The sequence below is a fragment of the Nicotiana tomentosiformis genome, chromosome 4 (genome assembly GCF_000390325.3).
Source record: "Nicotiana tomentosiformis chromosome 4, ASM39032v3, whole genome shotgun sequence".
NCBI classification, from domain to species: domain Eukaryota; kingdom Viridiplantae; phylum Streptophyta; class Magnoliopsida; order Solanales; family Solanaceae; genus Nicotiana; species Nicotiana tomentosiformis.
In genome coordinates, this window is record NC_090815.1 from 102631214 (window position 1) to 102656869 (window position 25656).

At 36.3% G+C, this 25656-nt stretch overlaps 2 protein-coding genes across 2 annotated transcripts; both read left to right on the forward strand.

The window, feature by feature from the left end:
• The first annotated feature begins 255 nt into the window (after window positions 1–255).
• On the forward strand, window positions 256–5663 carry LOC104107193 (uncharacterized). Its single transcript, XM_009615930.4, has 6 exons — window positions 256–683; window positions 774–897; window positions 1032–1182; window positions 3303–3336; window positions 3455–3752; window positions 5126–5663. Exons 1-6 carry the CDS (start codon window positions 501–503, stop codon window positions 5200–5202), a joined length of 867 nt encoding a protein of 288 aa, XP_009614225.1. The 5' UTR covers window positions 256–500; the 3' UTR covers window positions 5203–5663.
• Window positions 5664–7570: 1907 nt separating this feature from the next.
• On the forward strand, window positions 7571–8844 carry LOC104107194 (protein TRANSPARENT TESTA 1). Its single transcript, XM_009615931.4, has 2 exons — window positions 7571–8060; window positions 8282–8844. Exons 1-2 carry the CDS (start codon window positions 7671–7673, stop codon window positions 8708–8710), a joined length of 819 nt encoding a protein of 272 aa, XP_009614226.1. The 5' UTR covers window positions 7571–7670; the 3' UTR covers window positions 8711–8844.
• Window positions 8845–25656: the final 16812 nt, after the last annotated feature.

A 25656-nucleotide genomic window follows, 5' to 3' on the forward strand; every position in this document is an offset into this window, starting at 1 on the left:
TGTATAAATATTTGACTGTAAATCTAATAAATAAAACGAGTTTCGCCATAATAACAAATTCGGAACCCATAAACTTTAAATTGTAGCTGTCAGGCCCCTCTCTCCCCTCTGCCTTAAGAGTTTGCAGCTGTCGAATCCCTCTCTCCTCTTATAAAATTTTTATTTCACTTTTATTTGTTAAACATATTAGCCAAAACAATAGCTATAAACATCACTAAGCTATATTTGTTCCTACCCTTTTATTTCTCTCTCCATGATCCTTTTCTGCTGCAAGATTCAGAGAGAAAGAGAGAGAAAAAGCTAGCAAAGTAAAAAACACATTACAAGAGAAAGAAGAAGGTGGTACAGGAGTTATGCCATTGTTAACAACGGAACGCCCTAGCCAATAGCCATTCGATATTGTGAATAAATATTCAATGCTAATTCATATTTTCTTTGCTTAAGGGACAAGTCAAAAACAACCTTACATTTTTATGCAGTTGAAGTTTTAGATATATGCAATGGCTTATCAGCATTATCGATCACCCTTTGGGGATACAACTTACACAAAAGTCTTTGTTGGTGGTCTGGCTTGGGAAACACCAACTGATATAATGCGACGTTATTTCGAGCAATTTGGAGAGATTCTTGAAGCTGTCATCATTGCTGACAAGAACACTGGCAAATCTAAAGGCTATGGTTTCGTAAGTTCTATTGTTTCTCACATTTTTTGATTTAATTAGTCGATCATTTGCTGATCAATATAATGTATGGTTTTGTGTGGACGGACACAGGTAACTTATCGTGATCCAGAATCAGCAAGAAGAGCATGTGAGAATCCAAACCCAGTAATTGATGGGAGGAGAGCAAACTGTAACATTGCTTCTCTTGGACGGCCTCGTCCTTCACCACCTCGAGGTACTCAACTTTTCTGTTTGATTGTTTATTTGACTAGTCAAACTTTATTTCTCGATAAAAGAACCACCACATTTTTATCATAATATATTTTAGATGAAATAATAAATAACCTTAAAATGTGTTAATTATGATAGGTAGGGGACAAGGAGGGAATCCTTATCAAGGAGGAGGAATACCACAAGGACCAACGTCATCATCTTATAGTGGGGTGGCAGCACCAGCAGCACCACCACCATTGCCACTCCCTCCACCACCTGCAACTCCTATGATATATTCACCATATGGGTAAGTTAATTAATTCGTTTAATTTCCTTTTTTAATTTATTTATTTGATGCTTTTTTTGTTAGTCTATGCTAGTAAATGAAAAAAATATAATGGTCCATCATCTGATCATATACTGCAGAATGAAAAAGATGGGTGATAAAAATGGCAGGCATTGCCAGTGGTATTAGAACTGAGAAAACCTCTCATTGATGTTGTCGTATGCCTTTATATAATCATACAAATGGAAATAAATATTTATATATCATCTAGTAATTTTATTCAATGCAGGTTGGTATAGGCAGATCAATAATAAATAAATTGGTGAATGGTGACTGTTATGCACTGAGTTGTCAGTTGCAGACAACGTGTAATGCTTTTCTTTTTTTCTGTCCTTAATATTGGATTTTGGCTCGTCTAAACTTAAAACATATAAGTGGTGTACTTTTAACATAAGAATGTTCCTTTGGTTTTCAATTTAGAAGGGGCTCAAATAGTTTGAAAGATAACTACTAGTAGTATGATTTATGGAAGAGCGCACTTTACTTTGGATACCATTTTATCAAGAAAATTTCAACCTTACTTTTTCCCTTTTCTTGTTTTTTGAAAATGAGAGATGAAAGTAATGCTGATTAGAGCCATTTTGACTTTAAATCTACTTGCTTTTGAATTTTATAATCAAATAGATATTTTTCTTATTGTATTGTTTATCGATACCTTTCCTTCACCTATTTCAACATTTCCTTGCATTTTTTATTGCTTGCAAAATAGATACAAAGAGTCCTTTGTGAAAAACTCAATTTTTTTTGGTGGCCATTTAATTTAATGATCCGACCATTTTTGCATGCCCACGAACTAGTTGGCAGGGCTTCGATATTCTCGCAAATAATGGACAGTGGTTTTGTTTACTTTCGATAATAATTTTCCGTCCTCTCTCTCTCTTTTTCTGTGACAGATAAAAGGCTGAACAAAGACACTAGCTTGGTCTTTTTTATTTTCCTTGTACTTTGAACAAGGCGTGATTGTTATAGGTATCATAAAGTATAATACTGTAGCACGAGTAGAAGAAAGTAACCAGCAATATTATACCACAACATATGAAATTCTGACATGCACATTATATTGCATTCTTTCAACCCGCTCCTCCGCATTCCAAATTGCTTCCTTTTTCAATCATCACTTTGGATGGTTGATCTTTCTCGTGTCGTTTCTAGTAACTTTTTATTCTCCTATCTTATCACAAACATAATTTTGCTATACCCCTACGTTTGTCATCTGTAAAACATAACCAAATCTTCAAGAAATGCGACTACAATATAATATATCCATGTGTGGCTAACTAAAAATTAAAACATGATAAATAAGGTACGTTTACATTTATGTGCACGTACATACAACATTTGTTACGCCCTTGTTTTGGTTGTACAAGGGGTGCTTGTCGCTCCATTGTTTGTCTCACTTACCTTGTTATAACACGTTGAGAGTACGTTCTTTATAGTAAGAGTCCTACTGTTTCTAGGGTACCTTTTACGTGAAAGCTGCTTGCACTAGTTCCATATTAGTTTCAAAGTACTACTAATATGGATCTTAATCACATTAATTGTAATGAGTTTGCAGCTTTATGTATGCAACTAGTTATTAAGCAAAGGGGCCATTTTCATTGTTACTTTTCTAGCGGTTAAAATTAGATTCGCTTGTCTAGGCAATTACAACATTCAAGTCCCGGGAAACTCAAGGGTTCCTAGTTGACAAATTGATGAACTAGAAATTTGGAAATATACTAAAAATGTTAGGGTTCTGAACACTCCTTTAGAACGATATATGCAGCAAAATGAACGTTGAGGGAATAAGATTCTGGTACATTTGGTATGCAAAATATTTTTTGGGACATAGGTCATTTTCTGAAAAATATTTTTTCGAAAAATGTTTTTTGGTCTTTAGTTGGCGAGTGAAAAATATTTTTTGAAAAAAAAAAAAATACTCCACTTATTAGAGTACTTGTCTATTACCTTTTACCATAACTTGATCACTTGATATGCTCTTTTCAGCGATTTCTCCTTAAGAAGTTGTTATAAATTACTTTATATGCCTCTAACCAAGAAAATTTCTAAATGATACCCTTTGCTTTGTAAATATTTTGCAGGTATGCGACCTATCCTCCTGATTATTATCACCAAGTCAGTACCATTGCCCTTAGTCTTTCAATATTTTGAATTTTCCTTCTTTTATAATCAAACTGAAAATGAAAAAAGGTTATATGTATGATAATGACATGAGGGAAACTATAATGAACAGGGAATGTACAACCCACAGTACCAGCAAGCACAGTATTATCAGCAAATGTATGGAAGTTCATCGTCTCCATATTATTACGGATATTCCATGCAGGGATCAAGGGGAACATTTTCTGCTCACCCCCAACGTTTTCAAGGCGGACCTGCAGCTTCTTATCTTTATTATCCTACTACTCCCTTGCCCGCCGATGCTGCTGCTGCTGCTTCCTTCTCCTCTTTCACTCCCCCTCCTCCTCCTTTACTCCTACACCCTCCTCCTCCTGCCGCTACGAGGCTTCAATTTCCTTCTCCTACTACTGGTAAGTCTCTTTACGATAGAATTTAGTTTATGTATGCTGATAGTATATAGCGGGAGCTTAGTATCAAGTTATTTTAACATGTAACCTACCTTAGTTCGAGGTTACTATTTCCACTTAGGGACTGCTACCTATAGTTTTCTTTTGGATGACTCATAGTGTACAAGTGTATAGAAGTTAAAACTCTTCTTTAACATCACATTTAAATGTGAGAAACAACATGTTATGTAACTTGATAAATTAAAACTACATAAATAGGTTTTCATTAGGTGAAGTTGCAGAAAGAAAATATTAAATTATACTGTATATAATACGGTTACTGTATATTATAGTAATAATAATAAGTGTATAAATATTATGCAACATATGGAAAGGTATAAGAGTAATTTAAGGTAAAGGGTATATTGCGGGCCATGTGGGGAAATCTAAGCATGTGACATGAGCTGTCTTGGGAAGGCAGTGATCTATCAATGGGTCAAATGAAAATCATATGCCAGGGAGGCATTTCTGAGTGTAAAATAACAGTAACTGCATGTGAGAATGGTCATACAAATCTTAGACTAGATAAAATGCATGGTTCTAAATGGGCAATGAATCAAGTGGCTGAATTTATATGAATTCCCACTACCCCTTAGAAAAAAAATTGTGCTATTTTAGGTACAACATGGTAAGTAGTGATCTATTGTTTGTTCAGTGCATGTCCTCATCTGGGAGATCCAATGGGGATCTTTTATTTCTTTCTTTTATGCTGTGGTGGACAAGATTGATTATATAATTTGGAAAGATTTTTTTGCACTTTTTTCTTTTCTTTTCGTGAATTACTAATATGTGCGTAGGAAGACTAAAACATATTTAAGAACTCTTAGTTGAACTATATATGGAGATGAACATGTATATATGATTTAAATTGTACTAATAATTATGTTGCAACTCCAATTATTGGGTCAAAAAAATTGTCAGTAACATGTTTCAAATGTTTCCACGTACGGACCTACACCTCCTATTGACTGTATATTTTGCATCTGATAGGAACTTAGGATTGAGTTACGCATCTCTTAGGTAACTGAACATTGCTGAATATTTGTTATCCCACATAAATTTGAGGTAGAATTAGCATAGCTTACATATAAGAGTCCAACTCAACACTATAAGGCTGCGTATAATTCGGGTAAAACCAATAACTAGAACCAAAAGTAGGGTTATTGGTTTAATAATTCAGGTTATTGGTTTATTAATTGTGTGACATGTTAGTGCTCTATGACCATTGAGATATGAGACTTATTTTTGTAACAGTGGTTGATTAGTTGTAACTTATATGTATATAACTTAAACTCTTTTACGATTAATATATTTTTTGTACCATTGTAAACTGGCAGATTCACAGATTCCACAGCAAACCTCAGGAGAAACAACAGAAGCTGGGACTGTGACTACTGAGAGCCCAAACACATAAAAAGAGAGTACAAGCTCATCATCAAACCATATTATCAGTCATACTCATGCTTGGTGAAAATAAAAAAATATTGTACAATCTTTAACAAAAAATTAACGATGTCTCGTCCTCAACCTCAATGACTTTATTTAAAAAATCTATCCATAATTTTTCTTGGTCCATGCTTAGTTATGTATCCAGCTGAATACTCAAGAGGAATATTGATCTCAACAACAACAATGGCTGGTAAAGATGGACTACTCAGATACATGGCCACTTCCTCTCTTCTTTCTTTATCTTTTTTTTATTTTCTTATTTCTTTTTCCTTTTAAACAAGGAAAACATTTCAATTGTTGTTCATTTATTTATTTTTCATTTTACTAAACATCCTTTATTACTGTACGAACAGTAGGACGGAAATATTAAGCCCTCAATAACGAATTATGACATATTTACCCCCTTATTAATTTCTTTCTCCATTATATTCTTTTTTGATCTTTTTCCTATATGTGGTTATTGGTTTATCATTTCTTTATTTCCTTGTTCCTTTTAAGATCGGAATCACAAAAAGTAAAAGACCAGAAATGAAAAAAAAAAGTTTATTAAAGACACTCTGTGTAATTGTTTTCATCCAATCCATAAATCATAAGCAACTGATGCCTAAGATTACGGAGCTCTTTTTAGCCTATCTAATGGAATGTTAGGGATATTGTTTTCATGAAATATTTAAATATTAAAGAATGATAATAATATTTAAATAAAGTTAAGAATATAAAGTTAATTGTTTAGATAGTTATGAAGAAAAATGACTTTTTCAAAATATAAGGAAGGTTAATTTGAAACTACGTACTTTTTGGCAATCAAACACAAAAAAAATTACTTATTTTATAACAATATTTTTCAGTCATACTAAACACTCCCTAACGAATTACTCATATTCAGCTGAATTAGATGGCAATCACAGAATGCAAAACCTTTGCAATTATCAGATCAATAGAAGACCTTTGCAAGCAAGTTTCAATGTGAACCTCGTAAGGGATACAAAGGGATAAATTCTCTTGGAAAAAATACCCCAATGGAGATTTCAAGTCATAGCATCCTTTTACATCTTAAAAGGATATATGTGCAAACCGGATTTAATTAGGGGAAACAAAATATAAAGAAATAAATACACAAAAAAATTAAGAAAATTCAATTATATAATATATGCACATTTAAAAAAAAAGTAAATATGATCTATTTATAATATAATATAATTTCCGACGAAAAGGTATAATTGACTCCTCTTGGATAACATAGCTCCGCCCCTGGTCTGCCTTCCTACCTGTTTCACTAGGAAATTCCATGCGGAAACACTATACCTTAGTAAATATTTCAAATTCCACGACACTTGCATCCAAAAAGTAAGTGGTTCAGGTCATATGTAGCAAGCGAGTGGGTCAGTTCGTCGAGTTATTGTTGGAACTAAGTTACTATAATCAACTAAACACGTAGTTATTTCATGGTTGACCTATGCAAGTTTGTTACAATATTCTTTGTACTAATGCCTGCTAATTGTGATACCTGCATTTCTCAAATTTATTCCACCACACTATCTCCACTTTTGTCAATTCAATTGAATCCACACTTACAATTAAATACAGTTGGTTCGTCGATCAATCAAATTAAGCTTAACACTACATATTTAAGGTTGCCTGCTCCTCAGCACCATGGACGGATGTAGCATATACTCGGCGGGTTCAATTGAACCCATAACTTTCGACGCAGAGTAAAATATTTAAAAATTTATTAAAATTGCAAAAATAGTAGATATGAACCCCTAACTTTAAAAATATAATGGGTTCAATGCTAAATTTTTTAAAAGTTTTACCCTTTAAATTCTGGATCGGTCTATGCAGTGAGTCAGCACATGCCTGTCCGAGAAATTGACTTTTCTTTTCAACGTTAAAACCACTACTAATAAAAATGAGGATATGAACGTTAGTGAGAGATCCTTTTTGTGATTTTCGGTCCTTAATTAGCAATTAGAGTTAATTAATCATCTCCCACCTGCAAAGCTACAACAATTGAAGATGTTGAATTATCAAAGAAGGAAAAATTAAACAATGTTACTACTAATTAAGATGTTGCCACTTTTCTAAATCCCACTGCAGTGAGGCTCATGCAAATTTTAGAAAGCCACGGGCCACCCTAATTAAATCTATTACATTGCATACCATAAGGAGCTAAAGTTGACAAGCAGCTGAGATTAACTATCCCTTCCGTTAAAACAAATTAGAGAACAAATTAATGTTTACATTCAACGACCAACGCATTTTCTCCAGTGTCCTTTTCTCTGAATTTTCACCTCTTAAAGCTAAACTATAAAAATTAAACCTAAGGACAAACATTCTCTTTTGGGGCTATAAAACACCTTGGATATCCTATGATACTCCATTCTTTTCACTCATACTAGGTTTTATCATTTAATAAAAGAAAATACGCACGGAATGGAGCGCTCATATATGGCTTCATCTTCTACTGTTGAAAATCAGATTGAACCGTTTGATTTCTTTGCAGAAAAAACCCAATATGCATTTGAATTCCTTAGCTTGTCTCAGTCATCTGAAAAAGAAATTCGACTATCCAATAATCAAGAAAACCCTAATTTTTGCAACTGGCCTGAGAAAGAAGATGATGTGACTGTTGCGTTACACATTGGTCTTCCAAATTTCAGCAAGGCCTCTACTAATATACTAATTGATCATAGCAAAGGAGGTGGAAATATGGCAGCAGGCACCCAATATTGGATACCAACTCCTTCACAAATTTTGGTTGGCTTCACCCATTTTTCATGTCACATTTGTCACAAAACTTTCAATCGCTACAACAATCTTCAGGTGCACTCTTTCATGCCTCAAAACTTCATAGAAGCATTCATTCTTTTTTCAAATATTCCATTATAGGTTTAACTTATATACATTGATAATGTATTATTGCGATTATCGTTATTTAATGCCATCTACTACCAGAAATTAATCAATATGTAGTCTCAACATTCAAAGTGTATTCCTGAATAATGTCATTTATCAATAATTCAACCATTTCATTTTACGAGCAGATGCATATGTGGGGCCATGGTTCGCAGTATCGAAAAGGACCAGAATCGCTTAAGGGAACACAACCAAGAGCCATGTTAGGGATACCATGCTACTGTTGTGAAGAAGGGTGCAAGAACAACATAAATCACCCAAGGGCTAAGCCACTGAAAGATTTTCGAACACTGCAAACGCATTACAAGAGAAAGCACGGGACAAAGCGTTTTGCATGCAGGAAATGTGGCAAGTGTTTGGCTGTGAAAGGGGACTGGAGAACGCACGAGAAAAATTGTGGGAAACGTTGGCTTTGCGTTTGTGGTTCGGATTTTAAGCACAAGAGGTCGTTGAAAGATCATATTGCGTCGTTTGGTGAAGGTCACGGCCCTTGTCCTCCTAATTCTTTTGAAGGGGTTGCAGTTCAGAAAACTGGAACATATTCTGTTTTCGTTTGATACATTAAAGTTTCTTCAGGAGATTAAAGTTCTTTGTTCTCCTTTTTGTTGCCAGTTATAAGCGGTTCTTATGAATTTTCTAAATGTTGTGTGCCTAAAGAATTGCAGCTTACAGCCCAAAATTAATAAACGTATCGAAATATATGCCTTTTTTAAAATATCAAAATAAGAACAGTCAACACCCAGTTGAAGCCTAAAACAATAGTTTACTTAACTTAGTTCGTCGGTTTAAGCATTTGTGTTTTCCATTTTCTGTGTCCATCTCTAGTCGTAACTGAATAATATTGCCCAACCTATATTCATGCTACGTTAAATGGAGATGTATTAGCAAAGCAAAACAGCTATTGCAACACTTACCTTTTGACCTTTATATTACCAGTTTTTCGATTTTATTCACATATCCTGCCAAAACTTATTATGCCTAATGACTTAATGAATTTTATCTTTTACTATTACTTAATGATTTTAACGAATTTTTGTTTCTTTAACTTGAAGTTTTGTACTACATAAAACTGATTCAAAGGGTTTCTACTAATGTCCAATGGGCTTGCTTGAGTTTCATACTACTTTTGGTTGTGCCTTTTTACGGACTATAACAACCGATTCTCCTTCAAAGTGAGCTTTAATGTTTTATTGGACTTCTTTATCTGGACCTCAAAAGATTGACCTAGGTTTGTTGAGTAGGAGGTTGTTGGACTTGCCAATTTGTAGATATCCATTGATTTGAGCCCAATAAGCTGAATCCTTCTTTTGTCATTTAAAATTGAGAAAAATTCAGGAATACCTACGTAACCAAAGATATTAACTTGATATACCCATTAAGAATCACATCCATTAAATAATTACAATAACTATCTATTTAAGCTATAAAAGGCTGAAAGTTGCACCCAATTTTAACTGCCCAAATAGGACCATAACACTCAAAGCGGAAACACGCTCAAAGCAGCCACCAAAACCGGCTTCAAGCAGAATCACACTTAAAGCAGCCACCAAAATCACTTCAAATCAGGTTCTAATTCTTACAAGCATTTTAAACAAGTTTTAATAATACCCACCCGAATCTAAAGTCCAAAGAATTATATTAAGCTTTTCAATTTCACAACTCAGGCTTCTTCAATAGCGGACAAAATTTATTTTTCCTCAATTATCAGCAACAAGACTCTGCCGTCTCAGGAAACTCTTTGAGAACACTAAGATATACTTTTTCTCCTCTTTTAACTATGACTGATATTATAAAACAAAAGTTTGTTGCCCTTGAATTTTCGAGTAAGAACTATATGTCATGGGTGTTAGATGCTGAAATCAATTTAGATCCAATGGGTCCTGGAGACGCCATTAAAGATAAAAATAAAGCATCTACCCAAGACTGTGCTAATGCCTTGATTTTAGGCAATTCTATTTTCGAAGTCAATTCGGAATAGTTGAATCAAGGCTCATTTCATAACCTTTCTCACATCATTTCATTTCATTGGCACCATTGGCCACAAGTATAACTTTCACTTATATCAATCATCGCATTTCATACTTCTTTCACATCTTTTAATTCCATTGGCACCATTGGTCACAAGTATAACTTTCACTCTTGTACATTGGCCACACTTTATATTCCAATTCACTTATTTCATTTCCAACCATCTTTATAGGTTATCAACAGTAAGATATTTCCAATCAAGACTTTAGGTACACATATAAGCAATTAAGAGTCTTAAGCATATTGAGTTTTATCACACAATTTGGAATCATAACCTTTATTTGAAACACAACTCAAAGACATAGCATTTTAATACACATATCATTCTTGAACATATTCCCAAAGGATAACATAATGTGTTAGGAACATTCGGAACACGTTTTGAATACTTAATTCTCAACATTTTGCTTATTTGGGACAATCGAATTTATTGGGAACAACTCGAAACATAGAATAAGGAACTTGAGACAATGGCTTTTGGTCACACTTCCACAAGCACGTTATGATTGGTCTCATCTGAGGCTCCAAGATTTTAAGTCTGTTTCTGAATATAATTCTACGATGTTCAGAATTACTTCTAAATTGAAACTCTGTGGAGATAGGATCACTCACTCTGAATTGCTTAAAAACGTTCATAACGTTTTATGCCTCCAATATGATTCTGTAACAGTAATATCGAGAGAAAGGTTTCAAGAAATACTCTGAGTTGATTTCTCTTCTCCTTGTGACTGAATGAAACAATGACTTTCTCATGAGAAATCACGATAACCGACCCATTGGGTCTATACCATTGTCTGAAGTTGATGAGGTGTATTCCTATTATGCCAAGCGTGGAAAATGTCGTGGCCCTGGCCAAGGAAGAACTTTTCCTGGTGTTAATCTACCCCCAAAGAAAAATAACCACCAAAAGTAGAAAGGGAATGATGAGAAGCCAAAGGCAAAGGGTTCAGAAATTGAATGCTAAATATCACCAAGACATTTGGTTGAGTTTTATCAAGCGTCTCTAAAGAATAAAGACCCTGAAGTTAATTTCGTCTATGACAATGAATTTGACATCACCCACTTAGATGTGCCAGACTTCTTTGAGCACCCCGATAAAAAAATAGACCACTTGATCGGTGATGGATCCGTGGTTAAAGATGATTGAGTAATTTTTTTATTTTATTTTTGTCGTATGTAGTGAATAAACATCATGTAATCACAATTCTTTACATGAGTAGTAACCATTAATATCAATTAGTATTATTTATTTTATGAAATAGTGTTAGTTCGTTTCGATTAAATAGAGTTCTAGTATATTCGTTTTAAGCAATATTTCAGCCTTTGACCAATTCATAATTATTTACATACATATACATGTGGTATGAATTCAAATCTGGCATATTGCTTTAGTATTTAACAGTCTCCGTACTAATAAATTCTTACCAAGTGTTAAATATTAAAGTGTATGTTAAGTATAATGTGTCAAAAACACATGTAACTATTCTGTACTATATTACGTATACTTGGTGTTTAATAATTGCCTTTACATACTGTACTATTGTAAAGAAAATTCATCATAAGTGTAACAGTGTTTTTTTAAGCAGTGCACATACATCAGGCAGACAATGCAAGCTTAGAATCCATGCAGTACATGAAAGCATATCCCGATTTCACTGTTTAATGGTGCTAACAAGTGAAAAAGTAATAATAGCATATGATGACCTTGTTAAAAGGCTTTCCCGTAGTGTTAATAACCAAACACGCAAATCAAACTGTAGCAGTTATAATTGTATTGTTGACATTATTTGTAATACAAGCATTTAATTACTCCTAATAAATTAAAAAAAAATTGATGTCTCGTTTAAAATCTGCCTGTGGCTCAGATGTTATGTGTATTAAATTTCGGTTGTGCGTGTGTAATACGATTAGTTTGCATTCTTTCATATAAAAACAATTTTTTCTTTATATATATATTTTTTTCCGAATCCCCCTTTTCGACTAATATTTATTCGTATATTTTCTTTTGAATGTCAAACCATGGGAAGCAAATATGGATATCTCTCAAAGCAAACTTGGATCAAAGTTCAATTGTAAAAATATTTGTTTAATTGATTCATGTACGACACATACAATATTTAAAGAGAAAAAAATATTTCTCTCATTTAAGTATGTATAAGGCAGATGTTACTATAATTTTTGATAGTAGTAATTTAATTGAAGGCTCTGGAAGAGCTACTGTAACTCCGCCAAGGGGAATAATACTTATCATAGATAATGTAGTATTCTCCTCCAAGTCCAGAAGGAACTTGTTGAGTTTTAAGATATCCGCCGAAATAGATATTATACTGAGACAATAGATGAGAATAATCTTGAATATCTCATCGTTATCAAGAATCTCTCTGGCCAGAAAAGGGTTATTGAGAAGTTCCCATATTTATCTTGTGGCATATATTGGACAAGAATTAGTGCAATTGAGGCACATTCTATCGTAAACCAAAAGGTTACTGATTCTAATTCTTTTATACTTTGGCATGATCGATTGAGACATCTTGGATCAATTATGATGAGACGGATTATAGAAAACTCAAATGGGCATCCATTAAATAATTTAAAGATTCTTTTAAATAATAAATTTTCTTGCACTTCTTGTTATAAAGGCAAGTTAATTATTAGACCATCACCAACAAAGGTTGAGATTGATTTTCTGTGCTAAGGCCTTTATTTTCTTGCGACATCACCTTGATGAAGGGTTGAAAATAGAATATCTCACAGTCAAAAATCTACTTGTTCTGTGGAATGGCTTAAAGGAAAGATATGACAACGTAAATTTGGTCACACTTCCACAAACACGATATGATTGGTCTCATATGAGGCTCCAAGACTTTAAGTCTATTTCTGAATATAATTCTGCGATGTTCAAAATTACTTCTAAATTGAAACTCTATGGAGATAGTATCAATGACTATGAAATGCTTGAAAAAAATGTTTACAATGTTTTATGCCTTCAATATGGTCTTGTAACAGCAGTATCGAGAGAAAGGTTTCAAGAAGTACTCTGAGTTGATTTCTCTTCTCCTTGTGGTTGAATGAAACAATGACTTACTCATGAGAAATCACGATAACTGACCCACTGGTCTACACCATTGCCTGAAGTGGATGAGGTGTATTCCCATTATGCTAAGCGAGGAAAAGGTCATGGCCTGTTCCAATCCGTATTGATGTCCCTGTTGGACAATCTTCTAGTGTCATAACTAATGAACAAAAGCACGCCGAAAGCGTGGCAGACTATTGGGTTCTAAGGATCGAAATCCTAGAAAAAGAAAAACAAATGATCAAGATGACATTACGAAAGAGTCTCATAAAGAAATCTACGATTTAACCAGTCCTGAGATCCATGAGAAAATCACTGAGCCTGAGACTCAAGAAAATAAGGAACTATCAACAAATCCAATTGATATTGAGACGAATTTGAATCGATCGGATAATAGTGGTAGATTATGTCTTCGCATATAATGTTGCATCTAGCATTATGCAAGATAGTGATGTCACGCCCCAAAGCTAAAGGGGCGTGGCCGGCACCCGGTACCATACTCGGCCCGAGCGTACCACTCTGTAACTGTGAACTCTAGAGAAATAACCCTCAACCTAGGCTGATGAGGCCATATTCTGAATCATCTGAAAATATCGTCTGTCTCATATAAGGGGTAAACATACCCAAAAACTCATATAGTATTATACAAACTATACAGGACTTGTCTACAAGCCTCTAGAGATAGTTGAACTATATCATGGTCGGGACAGGGCCTCGACCTACCCATCAAACCTGTATATATATAAAACGGACTCCAAGGTCTAGACCTGGTAACTTCGGGGAAGTGGAGCTTACCAATCAAGCTGATATTTGGCTCTGTCTACTGGGAAGGTCTATCCAGCTGTCTATCAGGACCTGCAGGCATGAAATGCAGCGTCCCTAGCAAAGGGACGTCAGTACAAATAATGTACTGAGTATGTAAGGCAACAAAATAACTGAAAGCTGAAACTGAATTGATGATATAATAACGGAATGTAACTGGGAGTCAAAAATAATCTGAAGATATGCTTACCTCCTGATACTGACTCAACTCTCTCCATATAGTATGTAAAATAGTTGTCCGGCCCTATAAGACTCGGTATGTGTAACTGCCCCGCCATAGTAGGCTCGCTCATAGGCGCTCGGCCATACTAGGCTCTGTATCTCGGCCATTCTAGGCTCGCTCATAGGCGCTCGGCCACAGTAGGCTCGGTATATAACTTACCATCTGATCAGAGGTTGCCCAATAGGGGCCTGCCCATCGATTATAACTCGATGGTAATGAAAATATTGTAATACTGTATATATAGGCTTGCTGCTCTCTTGACTGGAAGAAGATAATACTAAATTGAATATAGAGTCTCGATAAGGAATAATATTGTAACTTATGAGACTAGAATAGTGTGAATAAATTCATGAATATGAACTTCTCTTTTTGTCTCATTACTAACACATGTAGCTACGAGATCATGCCAAAATGAAGGAAGGCTTAGCCTTAACATACCTTATCACAATCTTTCTAATCACCAACTTGAACTCGCCTCTTCTCACCTTAATCTACAACAACGATAATAATACTATCATTAAGTTACAAAAGGTACAACTAACGCATAATGAACTACAAGCTTATTTTGTATTAAAACGGACAACATCTCCCCTATAATCCTTACTTCCTCCAAATTCAAGATAACACCACAACACCAAAAACAGCAATAAAAACATATATACATTAGTTTCCAACCTTATGCACACCACACAATACTACAAAACAGCCCAACACAACCCAATCTCTTCATGCACAAAACGACCACCGTAGTAGTGTCAATAACCCGAAATTGTTACAATGAACGACCAGCCCAACATCCTGCATTTATGTGGTGTTTCTCCACACCCTTCCTCCTCCAAAACTCCAAAAACAATAGTAAAACATGCTTCCCAACAGCACCACAAAACAATCCATAAAGCAGTTCACAAAACAGTCCGCTACAAGTGAATAACTCAAACTCACGGCTTCCGATTACCGTCCCGTGAGTTCTTACAAATATAGAATGACTTACTATGCATATACATCATAAAAAAATGGATGAAAGAGAGCAGTAAACTTACCTTATTTGTTGGATAACTCAGCTCCTATCTTGGTTCTTCAAACTCTAGGCTTTACCTCCAATTAGAACTTGAAAGGGAGAGAAAATCAATTGGGGTTTGTGGGAAATTTTTGGGATGATTTTTGCAGAGATTAAGTCTGGTTATTTTTCCCTATTATCAGCCTAATATATGAAGGGGATAGGAATTTAAAAAGGCCTCTTTGAACGACATGAATTGGCCCATTTATGGATGACCCGAACAGGCCCAGTTTTTGGATTTTCGTTTAAGCAAGTAGGTGATAGTCTGTGCAGTCTCGGAAAAACTCCCATATCTCTCTACTCCGATGTCGTATTGACAAACGGTTTAATGCGTTGGAAAATATACTCATAGATCTTTAATTTGATGGGTGGAACACCCCATAACTCTACGTATATTGGGAGAAAATGTCAGTTACATTGGACCCAAAGTTTCAGTAAAACTTATGAACGTAACTTGTGATAACTTTTATCGACTTTTGTTCCACCACTCGCTTGACTTCAGAATATAACACATGACTATCATACGACTAACATAACTCATAACATAGTCTCCTTATCATGTTAAACACCCTGGTCTCACTCCAAAAGTACATGCTATAACATTCTCAATTTGTCGATTTTCGACGAAACATTATGTTTTTCAATTCCTTTAGCTTCTGAACCTTCCAACCATCTTTGTACTTGTTGTTCATGATCTTCAATATTTGTAACCTCCGAGGTAATATGATTAACTTACTTTGTAAACTTTTCAAATATGATTTCATTTCTGAGCTTACATCAATTGACTTACGACGTACTCGTACGTACGAAAACATGGGTTGTAACATCATTTCCCCCTTTGGAACATTCGTCCTCTAATGTTGACTGATGCACATATTAGTCTCATAACCTATAGCTCTCATAAATAATTTATTGCTGGCCTTTCCATCTAGGCAACTGTTCTATGAATAAATTCATAGACCCTGGCATTCCCCCCTTTAGGCCTCTTTCTGACACCACGACTTATGGTCTGAATCCTTCCAACCTCGTAATTATTGCGACCTTCTGTCATGCATCCTGTACGACTTTTTCCTTGTATATGTGCCTATTTGACTCTTCTGTTCCTTTTCCTCCAGCTTTTAGCCAATCTTTAGGCCTCACTTTGGGAACATATATAGAACTATGAAAAGTTGTTCCTCCTGGTGTATATAGGTGTAGTAAAGTTCTTTGCTCGGTAATTTGTCAAATTTACGAATGTTGCGATATCTTGTTTCGTAGCCTTGTAAATATATCCTATTGGCTTTACTACATCTAGGTAGGTTATACTACACTATCACACTTACTTCAGTTTATTATTGCCGAGGTTTGCTACCCAACTCCATGTTACCTCTCGCTTCTTATCCTATATGTATAAATCTAAGTCCTTTAGTTCTTCCTCATTACTGTTCATCTTAAAAATGAAGGCCTGATATCATCCCATACTTTGGAACTTTTATCTCTCTATTGTTGATTTACCTTAATGTTGATCTATAATATACCACTGATAAATTGAAACCTCTTATGTAATACATTGTCCTTAGGGATCACGTCTCATCAGGGAGCATCTGAAGTTATTTGCTCGATCCACCTAGGGCCGATACTATACTTCAATAACCGTATTTCATCGCATCCCAACGTGATTCATCTTATGAGGGGTATTCTAATCTCATGTGATTCATGAAATTCCTTCTTTTTGAATCATAACCAATCAATGGCCTTAACGTCATCCTCTTATCTATCACAATTACACCTTTATTCTACTACCAGGGCAACATTTCATCTCTTCAAATTGCTCATAGTCTTAGACTCCTCTGAGTTCATTCAGGCTATACTGAGTTTTTTTTTATAACTTACGGAAACTATCTCTTATTTTGATGGGCTTAATTCTGAGGCCTTACCTATTCTTGTCAGCTTCTCAATCTCCTCTGCTTATCCTTACTCTTGTCCGCCTAAAACCATGTTGCTCTACTATACTTTATCTTGCGACCTACACATATTTATTTATAGTACTCATAACCTTCCTTTAACTTTCTAGCACCATACATTTCCTTATGTTATTCTGGAACTTCAAGCGGGACATCAAATCGTCTCTAAATCTTTTTTACTCTCTTAACTAGACCTCTCAGTACTTGGAAACTATAGGCTAGAAGATATGTCACTGACAACACCACTATCATTTGTGGATACTGAATCACAACGCTTTTAGCCCTCTATCTGATGTATGGACTATTCACAACCTTCTAAACTTGAGCATCTCGTAACTTCTTAACCTTTACCTTACTTAGCTTTTAATCTCGCATTGTATCTTCTGTCTCTTTCATAACCTTCTTTCCACATAGGTAGAATTCACATCCACAACTTGAAGCTCTACTATAAACTTACACCTCTAGTGCTTACATAATCCGGCGTGAGCTTCATACTTACTCCTTATGAGGCTGGTACTTTTTTTTTCTAGCTTTATTGTAGAGCCGTTATAGAATATGGCTGTTGTACTATCTTTCTTGTACCTCTAATGTTAGGAGTGATTTTGCAATGTTCAGACTCCTAATTCACTTACCTGATGTAACTCGTTAGTTTCCTCTTCTCTCCCAGCCTTTAAGTAGGCTTAAGCTATCTTTCGATCTGCTGCTCAGGGTATTATTACTTTCACCTTTTGTGGACGCCACAGAACATCCATAATATAATCTTCTAACAATTCAAGCCTTTGTTTGTGAGGGGGACTCAATTCTTTCTTTTAACTTTATATCGGCGTCTCCTATAGTTGTAGGAATGTCAACATATATGCTGCATGGATAATACTCTGAAATGTTAAGTGCGGTCATAACATAACTAACTCTGGATTATTGATTGAATAATTCCTTTCGTGCCTTCTTAGTTTTCTTTAAAAGTGCGCAATTACTTCTCCTGGTCGTTCTGCCACTTATTGCATGAATACTTGGCTTATCCTAGTGCCAACACCTATTGGAATTTCGTGCAACTCATATGATCTCAAATATTTCTTTTGATTTGTTTTACTTCCCGTTCATTAGCCATGATAGGTGCCACTTTCTTATGGAGTGTATACAATATTGTAGTGAGACTGTTGTTACAAGATCATTTCTTCTTTAGGTCACTATGCTTATGTTAAAGCCTTCTTCCTTATTTCCTCAGCTAGTCTTTCGTTGTAGCACTTAGGGAAGACCCTCTGACTCTTGTAGAGCTGGGAGCTTTTTACATCGTATACTCGATGAAAGATTTGATGTATTGACTCGCCAATAATTGTCCTTAGTTACTTATCTCTGTACCCTTATGCTCGTAGGATTACTTCTGCACTCGAATTTTTATTATCTCCTCAGTAGCACTCTCTTTTTTATTTCCATAATACTTATACGGTACCTTTTACTGCCCAACTCCTATCAGAATATTCCTCGAGGATTACGATGTCGTATCTACGAGACCGAATTTCCTATGCTGGGTTTCACTTCATTTATCTTTCATGATCTACTGATTTATCTGAGACCTCTTGTCTAGCCATGACTAGGCTCTTCCTGCATTCCTGAATGAACTACTAACTACTTGTCAGTCCATGCTCATATGTACATTCTGGGTAACCTCTCTTGGATTATGTCTTCTGTCTTAACTTAACTTTTGCACTGTCTCCTAATGTATCAAGTGTTCATTCGCACTTATTTATCAATAACATCTGGTGTGGGAACTCTTGCTGCCTCTCCCTGACGTTGTGCTTGCATAATGTTCTGGACTCGTATCATGTCTGTAGGATCTGAATAAATGCAATATCATTCCTTTCACCATTTACTGCATTCTTCCTTTACTATTCCATAGTTACCTGAATCACTTAACTCTGACTTAATACCATATTACACCATTTTTCCCCCTTTAGGGGAGTATTAACATGTAATGCTATGAAGACTTACTTATAAATATTTTACCTCTTCATCTTCGACATCTTTTCACGTCTTTATTGACTCTTACTTGCCTTACAGTAACCCTTATGTATCAAGGATAATTGAATATCTTACATACGACGGTATCAGATACCTAGTGTAACTGGAACACTTAGTCCCTTAAGATTAACTTTGCTCAAAGTTCTTGCTTTAGGGAAGCGTCTTCTTGAGTGACCTTTAAAGGTTATTCTTCTGTTGTCAATTGTATTATTGCTGGAATGCGATATTTGAAATTCTCTTGATGTCAACTATCATCACCTCATTTGATCCCTAACTGATGTTCAGTTTATCTTGTTCACTAGCCCATGCTAATTTCTATTACTCTGGGGGTCTAAATTGTTTTGTCTTTGTAATCACGTTGGACGCACCAACTCATTTCTCGAAATGAGAATATGACTTTTGGCCTATACTCTTTTATTGTCTCAAGACCTATCACCTCTTGTTTTTTTTTTCACTTGACTATAGACTCTGTCATCATATCATATTTTGATTTACCGTTATCACCCATTTATCACATCTTACTCATAATACTTCATTTCTGTCTTCTTATTCTCCTGCTAATACTTCTGTTTATCGCATTATTCTGAAAACTTCAACAAAATATTGTTTCACTTTTAGCTCCCCTGGCTCAATCCACCATTTCGGGTTACTCTAACCCAAGCTGGATCTTGATATCCCATCCTCCTCTTAAACTATATATGTTAGCTCCCATAGGGCATAACTGAGATGGGTGTGGCCAATTGTACATACCTCTATTTCTGTTGAAGGTAACTTAGAATTCTTTTATTTCTCTACCTTACGTGGAAATTCGGATAGTCTTCATTAACTAGGTACCTCGTTCCCTTCTTCACCTTGCTTCTGTTACATGTTGAAACTTATACTTTTACCTTCTGATACTCCCATGGCCTGCTATTCACGGGGTATGTTAGATATTACCGTCTTAGGGTAAATGGGAAATTCGCACATATGGTAAGCACAATCTAATAGGGTCTCAAACAGGACCACGTAGTCAATAATTCTCTCTCTACTAATGCTTTTACCTACTGTTGTATTAGAACTTTAGCTAGCTATAATTTTTCTAATTGAAAGCATCGCTATATCATTAGCAAACATAAGCTTTGGCTCGAACTCTTATGACTCAGCCCTATAGCATGATTTGGATTTGAATGAAGGGTAACAGACTCCTAAATGCCTTGTAGCCTCCTGCTTATAAGTGTGGTGCACAACACACCCATAAACAAGACTCTACTAGACACGGCTTGTAGACTCCTTAGGATAGAACTGCTCTGATACCAAGTTTGTCACACCCCAAACCTGAAGGGGCGTGGCCGGCACCCGGTACCATACTCGGCCCGAGCGTACCACTCTGTAACTGTGAACTCTAGAGGAATAACCCTCAACCTAGGCCGATGAAGCCATATTCTGAATCATCTAAAAATATCATCTGTCTCATATAAGGGGTAAACATACCCAAAAACTCATATAGTATTATACAAACTATACAGGACTTGTCTACAAGCCTCTAGAGATATTTGAACTGTATCATGGTCGGGACAGGGCCTTGACCTATCCATCAAACCTGTATATATATAAAACGGACTCCAAGGTCTAGACCTGGTAACTCCGGGGAAGTGGAGCTTACCAATCAAGCTGATATTTGGCTCTGTCTATTAGGAAGGTCTATCCAGCTGTCTATCAGGACCTGCAGGCATGAAATGCAGCGTCCCCAGCAAAGGGACGTCAGTACAAATAATGTACTGAGTATGTAAGGCAACAAAATAACTGAAAGCTGAAACTGAATTGATGATATAATAACAGAATGTAACTGGGAGTCAAAAATAATCTGAAGATATGCTTACCTGCTGATACTGACTCAACTCTCTCCATATAGTATGTAAAATAGTTGTCCGGCCCTATAAGGCTCGGTATGTGTAACTGCCCTGCCGTAGTAGGCTCGCTCATAGGCGCTCGGCCATACTAGGCTCTGTATCTCGGCCATTCTGGGCTCGCTCATAGGCGCTCGGCCACAGTAGGCTCGGTATATAACTTACCATCTGATCAGAGGTTGCCCAATAGGGGCCTGCCCATCGATTATAGCTCGATGGTAATGAAAATACTGTAATACTGTATATATAGGCTTGCTGCTCTCTTGACTGGAAGAAGACAATACTAAATTGAATATAGAGTCTCGATAAGGAATAATATTGTAACTTATGAGACTAGAATAGTGTGAATAAATTCATGAATATGAACTTCTCTTTTTGTCTCATTACTAACACATGTAGCTACGAGATCATGCCAAAATGAAGGAAGGCTTAGCCTTAACATACCTTATCACAATCTTTCTAATCACCAACTTGAACTCGCCTCTTCTCACCTTAATCTACAACAACGATAATAATACTATCATTAAGTTACGAAAGGTACAACTAACGCATAACGAATGACAAGCTTATTTTGTATTAAAACGGACAGCATCTCCCCTATAATCCTTACTTCCTCCAAATTCAAGATAACACCACAACACCAAAAACAACAATAACAACATATATACATTAGTTTCCAACCTTATGCACACCACACAATACTACAAAACAGCTCAACACAACCCAATCTCTTCATACACAAAATGACCACCGTAGTAGTGTCAATAACCCGAAATTGTTACGATGAACGACCAGCCCAACATCCTGCATTTATGTGGTGTTTCTCCACACCCTTCCTCCTCCAAAACTCCACAAACAGTAGTAAAACATGCTGCCCAACAGCACCACAAAACAATCCATAAAGTAGTTTACAAAACAGTCCGCTACAAGTGAATAACTCAAACTCACGGCTTCCGATCACCGTCCCGTGAGTTCTTACAAATATAGAACGACTTACTATACATATACATCAGAAAAAAATGGATGAAAGAGAGCAGTAAACTTACCTTATTTGTTGGATAACTCAGCTCCTATCTTGGTTCTTCAAACTCTAGGCTTTACCTCCAATTAGAACTTGAAAGGGAGAGAAAATCAATTGGGGTTTGTGGGAAATTTTTGGGAGGATTTTTACAGAGATTAAGTCTGGTTATTTTTCCCTATTATCAGCCTAATATATGAAGGGGATAGGAATTTAAAAAGGCCTCTTTGAACGACCGAATTGGCCCATTTATGGATGACCCGAACAGGCCCAGTTTTTGGATTTTCGTTTAAGCAAGTAGGTGATAGTCTGTGCAGTCTCGGAAAAACTCCCATATCTCTCTACTCCGATGTCGTATTGACAAACGGTTTAATGCGTTGGAAAATATACTCATAGATCTTTAATTTGATGGGTGGAACACCCCATAACTCTACGTATATTGGGAGAAAATGTCAGTTACATTGGACCCAAAGTTTCAGTAAAACTTATGAACGTAACTTGTGATAACTTTTATCGACTTTTGTTCCACCACTCGCTTGACTTCAGAATATAACACATGACTATCATACGACTAACATAACTCATAACATAGTCTCCTTATCATGTTAAACACCCTGGTCTCACTCCAAAAGTACATGCTATAACATTCTCAATTTGTCGATTTTCGACGAAACATTATGTTTTTCAATTCCTTTAGCTTCTGAACCTTCCAACCATCTTTGTACTTGTTGTTCATGATCTTCAATATTTGTAACCTCCGAGGTAATATGATTAACTTACTTTGTAAACTTTTCAAATATGATTTCATTTCTGAGCTTACATCTATTGACTTACGACGTACTCGTACGTACGAAAACATGGGTTGTAACAAGTGAGGATATTGAACCTCAATCTGTTGGAGAATGTAGACAAAGACGCGATTGGCCAAAATGGCAAGAAGCCATCCAATCCAAGTTGGATTCACTTGCAAAACGTGAAATTTTTGGGCATGTAGTCCAAACACCTAAGCATGTTGGTTATAAATGGGACTTTTTACGTAAGAGGAATGAGAAAAATGAGGTACAAAGATATAAGGCACGCCTTGTTGCTCAAGAATTTTCACAAAGGCCTGATGTCGATTATGAAGAGACATATTCACTCGTTATGGATGCAATAATATTTCGTTATCTCATTAGTTTTGCTGTCCATGAAAAGCTTGACATGCATTTAATAGATGTGGTTACAACCTACCTTTATGTCTCATTTGATAATGAGATATACATGAAAAATCCCGAAGGGTTTAAAATGCCTGACGCGCATAATTCAAAGTCCTGGGAAATATTTTCAACCAGGACGAATGTGGTATAACCACCTTAGAGAGTATTTATTAAAGGAAGGTTATATAAATGATGCCATTTGTCCATGTGTTTTTATAAAGAAAACAACATCGGAATTTGTTGTACTTACCGTATATGTTGATGACACAAACCTTATTGGAACTCCTACTGTAACGACCCGATCGGTTGTTTCTCCCATTTTTGTTTACTTTATACTCTTAAGCTATATTATGATATACCAGGTTAGTTGGTTCGGGCCCGGAGTGGTTTCGAAGTGGAATGAGATACTTAGTCTCTTATTTAGAACCTTAAGTTGGAAAAGTCAACAGGATGATGACCTATGTGTAAACGATCTCGGATTTGAATTTTGATGGTTCCGTTAGTTCCGTTAGGTGATTTTGGACTTAGGATCGCGTTCAGAATGTGATTTGGAGGTCCGTGGTAGAATTAGGCTTGAATTGGCAAAATTGGAAATTTGGCAATTTCGGTCGGCAGTGAAAAATTTGATATCGGGGTCGAAATAGAATTTCGGAAGTTGGAGTAGGTTCGTAGTGTCATTTTTGATGTGTGTACAAAATTTGAGGTCATCCGAGGGTAATTTGATGATTTGATGTTGTTTTGAGTGATTCGAAGGTTCGACTAATTTTTTTGTTGATATATGACTTGTTGATATTTTTGGTTGAGGTCCCGAGGACGTCGGGGAGATTTCGGGTGGTTAACGGATATGTCGAAGTTGGAAAATGCAGCTGAAGCTGCTACTACTGCTATTTTCGCACCTGCGGAAGAAAGAGTCGCAGGTGCGAGGCCGCTAGTGCGTTTGGGGAAGCCGAAGATGCCGAAATGGAAGGCCAAGGCTGGGAACGCAGGTGCGAAGAATTGGCCGCATCTGCGCACCCGCAGATGCGAGGCCTTGAGCGCAGATGCGGAAAGGAAGAGTTGGGCCGGTTCCGCAGAAGCAGAAATGTTACACAGGTGCGTGCCCGCAGGTGCGGAACCTGGGGTCGGAGGTGCGGAATTGAGGGCTTAAGTGGTTCTCGCAGGTGCGAGGATTTGACTGCAGGTGCGGTTCCACAGGAGCGGACATATGGCCGCAGGTGCGACTGTGCTGGGCAGAAAAGCCCCAGCTCGTGTGTTTTGTCTTCATTTTCCATTTTTGGGTTGGAGAAACTCGGGAGAGAGGCAATATTTCGAAGGTTTTCAAGGAGCAACATCGGGGTAAGTGATTTTAACCCATAATGGTATAAATTTCATGAATCTATGGCCTTGTTCATCATTAATTAGTAGGATTTTGGAGTGAAAGTAGGGGGTTAGGGCTTGGAATTTTTAAGAGATTAATTTAAAGATTTGAAGGACCAAACGATGTCGGATTTTGATGAATTTGGTATGGTTATATTCGTGAGTGAATGAGCTTTCTAGTTTTGTAAATTTTGTCGGATTTCGAGACGTGGGCCTGGGGGACGGGTTTCAGCCAATTTCGGGTTTTGGTCTATTTTTATAGCTTTTCCATTGGAATTCATTCCATTAGCGTATATTGATGGTATTGTACTGATTGTGAATAGATTTGGAGCATTTGGAGGCCGAGTCCAGAGGCAAGAGCATTGCGGGGTAGAGATTTGACCGGTTTGAGGTAAGTAACGATTGTAAATCTAGTCCCGAGGGTACGAAACCCCGAATTTTGTATCATTCTACTATTTTAATGACGCACATGCTAGGTGATGGGCATGTGGGCCTACACTGTTGGGGATTGTGACTTGGTCCGTCCCGTAGCAACTGTAAAGTTGCATATTTTGTTGAAACTATATGATACTTATATGTTTGAGAAAGAGTTTCTATAAATTGGGTTGAATGCCATGTTCAGGCCTTGCGCCAGTGCTGTTTGGACCCTTAGGGTCTTTTCTTACCATCCTCTCATTGTTTTCGATTGAAAATCCATACTCAATCATGTTTATACTTGTTTACCGTGTAACTCAGTTTTATGACTCTATTTTGATGCATATAAATGTTTTGGGCCGAATGCCTTATTTTACTGAAATGTACGAGTAGCTTGAGAGGTTTATGACTGAGTGAGGCCGAGGGCCTGATTTATTAAGGATGAGTGTGGATCGGGGCTGCCCGCCT

Coding starts and splice junctions, on each gene's coding strand:
- LOC104107194 (XM_009615931.4), top strand. CDS start 7,671: ATGGAGCGCTCATATATGGCTTCATCTTCTACTGTTGAAAATCAGATT. Junction 8,061..8,281: donor ATCGCTACAACAATCTTCAG/GTGCACTCTTTC, acceptor TTTTACGAGCAG/ATGCATATGTGGGGCCATGG.
- LOC104107193 (XM_009615930.4), top strand. CDS start 501: ATGGCTTATCAGCATTATCGATCACCCTTTGGGGATACAACTTACACA. Junction 684..773: donor AATCTAAAGGCTATGGTTTC/GTAAGTTCTATT, acceptor GGACGGACACAG/GTAACTTATCGTGATCCAGA. Junction 1,183..3,302: donor ATGATATATTCACCATATGG/GTAAGTTAATTA, acceptor AATATTTTGCAG/GTATGCGACCTATCCTCCTG.